Raw genomic sequence first — 8,744 nt, 5'->3', positions numbered from 1 at the left:
CTCTGTAAATGTTTATGAAAATTAATAAAATATAATTATAGAAAAAAAAAATCTGAACTAAAACCAAAAGTGTAGAGAAAGAGATCATGAGCAAATATGAACCAAAAGAAAGCTAAGAAAACAATCCCATATCTGATAATATAGAATTAAAGGATTGTCTTAAATCATAAGGGACAAAAAATAGTGCAATATATTGGAAAAAGAAACAAGAGTAAAAGATGTGTTCTTTCATATTATACACACAAACATCATTTCAAATATATACTCTTATATAAAGTAACAACTGACAGAATGACAGAGGAGCTAAACAACAAACACACTTAACTGTTTACCACACTCTTTTCAGAAACTTCTAGAGTATGAGAAGAAGGTATAAATACTACAAGTGTGTTCAAGTAAGTAGATATGGAGAAAGCTCCCAACCAAAACAGAGATTATCCACCAGATGCTCTGCCGGAGAAGGAGGGACAATTTCCTCCTGTACCAGTCAGATCTGATTTGACGGTACATGCACAAAAAATAATAAAATAAAATAAAAAAAACAAAAAAAATCAGAGATTATATAATTATAGGGACAGTGCAGGAGAGGAAGACCCTGTATGAGGTGGATTGATTCAGTGACTGAGGTAATCGGGATGGGTGTGTCAGAGGCAGGGCAATTGGCACAAGGCAGAGCAGGGCTTAGGGTTGTTGTACATAGGGTCGCTATGAGTCAAAAATAACTCTACGGCACATAACAACAACAAAAATTAATGATCCACTAGACCAACAACTAAGTCAGTTCAAAGAAATCAATACCATAGAGTCTAACTTCTCAGATCATAAAATCAGAAATCACTAACAAAATCAACCTTTTTAAAAATCCTATCTCACTAGAACACTGTTAAAAGGAAAAATATTATGTACTTTTTAAAATACATAGAAATGGCGAGCTCTGGTGGCCTAGGGGCAGGAAATTGCACTGCAATCCCAGAGGTGCACAGTTCAAATCCACCAGATGCTCTGCTGAAGAAGGAGGAACAATCGCCTCCTGTACCAGTCAGATCCAATTTGACGGTACACATATAAAATAAATAAATAAAAATTTTAAAAAAATACATAGATATGAATGACAACAAAAATAAAACATCACATCTATGAGACATGTGTATAGCATTACTCTGAAATAAATTTATACACTCAAATACACTTCTCTGTTCACTCTTTAATGTTGAAAAGAGTGTTTCCCACATGTTCAAACAGAACTTGGAACACTGAAAACACTCTCAAGAAAAATCCACAAATAACTATCCAAAGGCCCACGGAGGCCTCTGCCGCTAGGATTCACAAAAAGACAAAACAGAATTTGGTCAATAAATAAAAACCTAAAGGGAAAAACACAGCAGGCAATGGCACCACCCTAGGCTTAAAAAATCAGCCACTCAGTTATCCAGACCATGAATGTGAAGAGGGCAGAACTGAGCAAAGCTCCCTTCTCAGTTGCTGAGAGTCAAAATCAACCTAGTGACACCTAACAAACAGGTCTTTGTACTCAACTCGATGGCACCCACGAGTCCCTGGTGGTATAAATATTTAAGTGCCCTACCAACAGCCAAAAAATCGGCAGTTTGAACTCACCGAAAGGCACTTAGGGAGGCAGGTCCAGCAATCTGCTTCTGAAAGGCCACAGCCTTGGAACCTGTATGTCGCAGTTCTACACGCCACACATGAGCTTGTTACCAGCTCAACAATAACTAGTAGCAAACTATCAACCCCAATATAGTCTATATCGGGAGCTAATACCATGACCCTGAAGTGCTCAAAAATCCTTTTATAACCAGATCCTAAGTCAAGTATCTTACCGCGGACTGTGAGCTCTTTCATACTCCGCCCCCCCCCCCCCACTAGTGCCACCATGTGAGATTAAATAGTCCTTCCTCTGACAGACACTGCTGTCACAGTAACAAAACATACTTGCCCATAATATACCTGATAGGGTAAGTCAGCCATCCTTAAGTAAGTTTCCATTTTCAAACAGAAAGGAGACAAACTGGGAACACCATTGTTAGGCCTCGCAAACTGATGCAAAACAATAGCATCTTTGGAGTCAATCTCTTGCTGTTTCCTGTCAAAACCAAAATAGAAATAAAGCACAATTCATGGGTTATTCGTACAGTTCCCTTGTTCCTGAGAAGACCTTGTTGGGCTAACTTAGAACCCTCAGTGAATAAATAGATTTGCACAGGGCTCGCCAAGAAATATTTACAAAATGTAAATTTCATCAAAACACAGAAGAATTCTATTCCTCTGGATAATCAGAGTAAGGAGGGTCAGAAATAGAAGCAAGAAAAGAAATATGGCCTAATTGTCTCCACGAAAAACTGCCTCTGATTTCATGAAACCAGAATGAATGGAGCCCAACTGCCATTCCTGAACATTTTGATCGAAGATTCCATAGAGGAACCCTGATCAAAAGGGAGAAAATATAGAACAAAATTGCAACTTTTCATGAAACCTGGACATTCTGGAGCCATGGAGGCTGTTTGAAGCCCCCAAACTACTGCTTTTATAATCTTTAAACCAAAAATAAATTCTCCTTTAAATCAAACAAGAATTTCGTTTAAATAGTGAAGAATATCTGCATTGAGCATCATGTGACCCTTCAAGCTGTATCTATATAAAATCAAAGTAACAGCAACTTGAAGGATTAAATGAGAAATTTTGAAGAGGGTGATGAGTTAGTTCATGTTAATGAGACAGGAACAATTCAGAAAAGGGTGAGTGGCTGCTCAGTTTGAATGATGATCAATGTCACTAAACTATATATGTTAAAAAAATTTAATTGTATATTCTGCTTTGTATATTTTCAATAACAAAAACAGAAACTATTATGCACACACAAGTGAACCTAGAAGTTCTGACAGTGCTGTGAATACAGGGCTTATAAAAGGTAACTCCACTTCAACTTCATGTTATCTATAGTGAATGGGTCAGAAGACTATTTGAGGGCATGGGTCCATTTCTTCTCCAGTTTGCTATGTTCACCTGACAGTTTGGAGAGCTAAAAATTATATTCTGAGCTTACCATGTAGCAGGCATTCTATAAGTATTATCTCATTTCATCTTCATAATGACCTTTAAGAAGTAGGAACTGTTGTTATCTATGTTTTATAGATGAGGAAACTGAGGCACAAAGGTTTGACTTGCCCAAAATCACACTTCTAGTAAATGGCAGAAATGAAGTGGGTAAACTAAGCAATCAGAGCCCACTTGGTTGACCACTAGACACCATAAGACAGCCTCTTTATCCCAGGACCCAAGAATAGCAGCGCAGACCTGCACAGTTACAACCAAGGTCTGCAGGAAATCCACCTGATTATCATGGTCCCTCTTCCAACTTGCTGTGTCCTCACCTGCCCTTTCACCTGTGGTGACTTCCAGGCTCTCTAATCTCACAGTATATATCTTAATAACCCTGCTTTTCCCCTATCTTTTATCTGAACCACACAGCATCTTGGATACCTTTTAAGGGGTAGGGGGAAGAACCTCCCTGGGTAACATTTTTCAATAGCAACCATGTATCTGGATTCCAAAGCTGAACACCCTAGACACCTGATGGCAAGTCCAAATCTTGCTGCTCACTGGCCATCCTGCCTCCTTCCTCACCTGGCAGGTGAGGGCAGTGTATTGAAGCCAGTGAGGATTAAATTGGGTGATAGACTCACCAAGCTATGAAGAACCATGTGAATGTCAAGATTTATTTTCATCCAAAGATATGGCACAAAATTTCATCATTTCATACAACCTTATTTAGATATACACTTGCCATTTTTCACTCTACCTAAACATTTCTCAGTTAAATAAACCTCATTCTTATCCTTGACCTTCTTGGGCTTCTGGGCCACTTAATTCATTGTATAATCATCACATATCTACTCAATTATGTAAACATACTTAGTAATGGAAACTTCCAGAGTTTACCATTTACTCAAATGCCTTTAAGCCTTTTCAGCTTAAAGAACTAAAAATTACTTAACTGACTAACTCACTGAGGTCAAGTCAGTTCACCTGAAAACAACTCACAATTATGTTTCCAAGGCTGTAAGTCTTTAACAGGAAGGGCTTGTCCATTTTCTCCTGTAGTGTAGCCAGTGGATTCAAACTGCTGAAACTTTGGTTGGCAGCCTAATGAACTATATCACCAAGGCTCCTTTAAAAATTACTTATAGAATTAAGTATATTTTAAAAATACTGATCCTCCCAAGTCAGGTTTTAAAAATACTGCTTTCTGGCAGTATTCAATAAAATAACATGAAAGTTTTCATTCCAAAGGGAAAAGTCAGATATTACCAAGTCAAGAAACTGTTCACAGTCATGTTCCTACAGAGAGCCTGTGTCCTGCCAAATGACTCCGTTCACAAAAGGGTATTTTCACATAAATTTTCCAGGCAGACATTAAAGAACTGAAAACGGTAAATATAACCCTCTCCTCTACTGACAATTCTAATTGATAATTTGGATTATGTCCTATCAGAATGGATGCTAGCTAGGAAGTATATAACAATAACTTTATACATATCACACATATTAAATAATTCCGATAATAATTCTATGAAATAATTACTGTTACAGCTTAAACTTAGTATATTACACTAATATTTTACTGTAGACAAGGAAACTGAAGTTCAAATAGATTAAATAATTTGCCCAAGGAATATCAATTCAAGATCAAGACTGTGTTTATTTTAGTTCCAAAATGTGTAAACACTTGGAAACTCCTCAGCTGATTTTATTAACAGTTGACTAAAACCACTTAAGCCTAAGAGAACCTTCTGAACATTTTAACAGCTAACGATGGCCAATTTTCAATAAGGATTCATGTCATATATTTAAGGATTTCCCATGTGTTAATTCTTTTCATCAACTTCATCGGGAAAGTTACTATTATTATCCCCATTTTACAGATAAGGATTCTGAGTAAACAAAAAGTTTACTATGATATCTAAGGTTACACGGTTGGTTAAAGGTAGACCCTAAATGTGAGCCCAGACAAACAAGTCCAGAGTTCTCCCATCATGGTAAGAAACCTCTAATTTAAGATCCAAGGCATCAGTGAATTAAGAGCTCTGGTGGCCTAGTGGTAAGAAACTGTGCTACAATCCCAAAAGCACATGGTTTGAATCCACCAGTTGCTCCTTGGGAAAAGAGTGGGCAATCTTCTCTTGCGCAAAACCTGCTGGAGGGCAGCTTTGGGTTAGTTCTGACTCGACAGCAAACAACAGCATAGTTTATAAAATGCTCATATGAGAGTTACAAGAGAGAATTCCTTTTGAGCAGCACGACTAGCAATGACACTCCTGGCTGTGATCACAATGGTCATGCTTTTGCATATGGTCAATGAGCTGTTAGTTTATGAAGACCTGATGATGATCCCATGGCAGCTCTGATTCCCTAAATTTGCTGAATCCCAGAAGAGCAAATGAAGTAATTAGTTAGTCATTCTATTTACAATCGACAAATTTCTAAATGCCTGATAGAATTAAGAGTACACAGCTAGCTCTTCCACGGAGAACAAAGTAGCAGGCTCGCACAATATGAACTTTAAAATATTGTGATGGAAACAAACATTCACAAGACGGAAAAATATCTACCTTGGTTATGTTACGCCCATTAATTAAACTTCCTATGTAATTTTCACTTGTCAGCTTTACTTTCTACTGTGTAGACACTGTCTTAGCTTAAGTCTGTTGTTACAGTGTGCCATCAAATTGGAACCGACCCATAGATGACCCTCCAGCAGGGAGTGAATCACGTAGGAGGAGAATGCCCATCTTTCTCTAGCGTGCCTTTGGGACTGCAGCGCAGCTTCTTACCACGAGACCCCCAGAGCTCAAGAGATTAAGTCTACACCAGAAAAATGTGGTGGTGTAAAAGCGTGCAGCTAACAGAGAATTTAGATAAAATAGGCATTTCAGTTATTTTCCTAACTACATATTTCAGATTTCAGCATGGGATGTTTGATTGCTGCCTAAACTATACAAACACTCAAAGCTTAGAGTTTTCTCTCAATTTGGTGGTGGGTAGCAGGATAGGGCAAGGTTCGGATCTGCTGTTCATGCACCATAATCAACTCGATAACACCTAACAACATGGAATCTTAGAAGCCTCAGTTATCAGTTTTCCTCCCTCCTTCTCCTGCATCCTCAGAATCTCAGACTCAGCCTCTCACCCCTACTACATGCCATCTTCCCCGAGGCATGCCCTAAACTCTTTCTCTCCATCTTCTCCATCAAAACTGATTTCAGAACTGGTATTTCCCAGGGGGCGGAGGCAACAAAGTGCATATGCTGGGGTCCTCATTCCCACATCTGCACCTGCATTCTACTCCTCCACTCCTGTGTGATCTTGGGCAAATCGTTTACCCTTCCTCAACCTCAATTTCATTATCTATAAAATGGGGATCATGGCTCAAAGGATAGCTGTGATGGAAGGAACAGTCATCAAGGACAGTTTGACAGAAATACTGCTATGAGAGAAGGCTAGTCAGGACAGAAGCCTAGTTGCAAGAACACGTGCAAAGTAGATTTTTACTCTGTGCTCACACACTTAGGACATGTTGTTAGGAGAAGACATTTTTTACAGAAGGACATCATGTTTAGAAAGCTGGGGGATCAGCAAAAGAGAGAAAGGTACCCAGTGAGGACTGACACTGTGACTGCAGCAATGGACTCAAGTATGGCAGAGGCATATGACAAAGGCATAGGACAGGACAGAGTTCAGATCCCTGGCTCATAGAGTACTCCACAGCACCTAACAACAGCAGCACTCTGTGCTGAAAAATGCCTTTGTTACTACACACATTACAACACGGTTTCCCAATTCATTTTTAACAACTGTCAAAAGACAGAAGGCAATAAATCAAGGGCCTAAATCACCTTAATCCAAACTGTCTTCCAATGAAAATGCTCTAAATGGGGAAGGAGACACAGAGGGCAGAGCCTCCTAGGGTGTGGCCTGTCCCAAAGTGATCTCTGTGCTACCAGCTGTTTCTTCAAGGTCGTTTAAATCATGTTTCTGACTCAGTCCTATATAACCATGTCTTCATTCCGTCCACAGAGTGGAAAACTGGTAAGAAGTCACATGATTTCAGATCCTCAAAGAACTGTGGACTGGGATATAACCAAGGTACTGAGTTCTCATCTAAATAACTATACAAATATGTTAGTCTTCCAAGTAATTTGAAATCTATTTGAAATACAGTTCTAAAATGAGGACAAATATAATCTAGAAAAGTAATCTGGTTCCACCAGAAACATGACACCCTGATGGGTAAAAAGAATCAAATGTGTACTATGCTTAAAATAAAACTTCCTATTTATGAGCAAATCACATAAAAGGCATTATATGTCTCCAGACAAAATGAGACCCTCTGAGACTAGGAATACCTAAGATCAGCTGTCCCATGGCTCCTGGAGTCCTAGTCGACCTATTAAAGGTCACCTCTCCCTGCCTTTGTTTATTGCTATTGTGTAGGTTTCCCCCACTGAGAGCAGCAGGGTGGATACAGTACGGGCTCATTAGAAAACACTGACCACAGAGACTTCCTGGCTACTGAAAATTGCTCTGCTTATGGTAACCTTCCAGTGCCTGAAGACTAAAGCCATGGAAATTTTGACCCTAAATTAATGTCTCAATTAGCCAAACAGCCTTCCCAAGACCATACAATATTTACTCTAGCAATGATCTGGTGTTCAGGGAGGTGTACCAAGAGCAGGAGCCTCCATTTTCAGTTATTTCCTAGTCCATACTGTAAACATTCTGCAGCAGGAGATTGACTGTTTATGGCACTGGGAGACTCCTGTTATGTCAAACACGCCCATGTGCTGCTCCTGTGCCCAGCTCCCTTATTGCTCACACAACAATGACATTCAAACCTGAAGATGGTGATGAGCTTTACACACTAGCTAACCACACAAGCAGCACTGCATCAAAACTGCACACCACACACCACATTGCTACCTATAAACAAGGCATTTTTTAAAAGTGGAGCGCAATTATTTCTACAGAGCTTAGTATTTACTGTTGTGGAAAACACACTGCATTTAAGATTTTAGTAAAAAAAAAAAATCATAACAGATTACTTTGCTGGAATAATTAGTGACCCTGAGGATTTTTTGCTTTTAGCACGGAAAGGTTGAGAGACAAATGTTTTTCCTCCCAGTACCAGTTTTATTCTATTAACTCGGAACTGCCCCTCACTGCCAGATGTGCACAGCCTGCCTTTTGGAAAAGGTACCAGCATCATCTGGGGGCGGGCACAGGTCCCCCTCACGCCAGCCCTGTCCGGGCCAGGTGCCCCTCTAAGTGCCCCTGAGCGGGGCCCTCTCTCCGGCTCACCTAATGACCAGGAGTTCGTGGAGCAGATACGCAGCTGCGGCCAGCAAAGCTCCCCCAGTCAAGTAAAGGGTTTTCTTCCACCAGGGATCGGAGCCCAGCCCTGCCATGATCCCACCGTAATCCTGCAAAGGGAAAGCGATGATGTCCCCATAAAAGGAGAAGGGTTCCTCGGACCCGGCCCACCAGCCGAAGAAGGAGATGCTCTGGTTCCAGCTCAGATCCACCACGCACGGCCTGGACGAGGCAAAGCCAACCCCCCAGTGCATGCTGCGCTGCTGGCTGCGGACGCCCCTCCCAGGGCCCGCGCCGCCCGCATGGAAGAAGCCGGCGCGGCCCGGCGCGGGCTCAGCTGCGCACGGTGGGCGCGG

At 40.6% G+C, this 8,744-nt stretch overlaps 1 protein-coding gene across 1 annotated transcript in view; it reads right to left on the bottom strand.

Moving 5' to 3' along the window:
• The window catches only part of FAXC (failed axon connections homolog (Drosophila)), an 88,552-nt gene extending 79,814 nt beyond the window's left edge, over positions 1-8,738 (bottom strand). Inside the window, exons 1-2 of the mRNA XM_006881197.1 lie at positions 8,377-8,738; positions 1,969-2,104 (exon numbers count right to left, since the gene is read on the bottom strand). Of these exons, the coding sequence (XP_006881259.1) occupies positions 1,969-2,104; positions 8,377-8,642 (402 nt within the window). The 5' untranslated portion in view covers positions 8,643-8,738. The remainder of the gene's footprint in view (positions 1-1,968; positions 2,105-8,376) is intronic.
• Between the last annotated feature and the right edge of the window lie 6 nt (positions 8,739-8,744).

The sequence above is a fragment of the Elephantulus edwardii genome, unplaced genomic scaffold (genome assembly GCF_000299155.1).
Source record: "Elephantulus edwardii isolate Elephantulus edwardi_28Jun2011 unplaced genomic scaffold, EleEdw1.0 scaffold00013, whole genome shotgun sequence".
Lineage (NCBI taxonomy): Eukaryota > Metazoa > Chordata > Mammalia > Macroscelidea > Macroscelididae > Elephantulus > Elephantulus edwardii.
The sequence above is the reverse complement of the archived record's forward strand: the minus strand, read 5'-3'. Positions and strand labels throughout refer to the sequence as shown.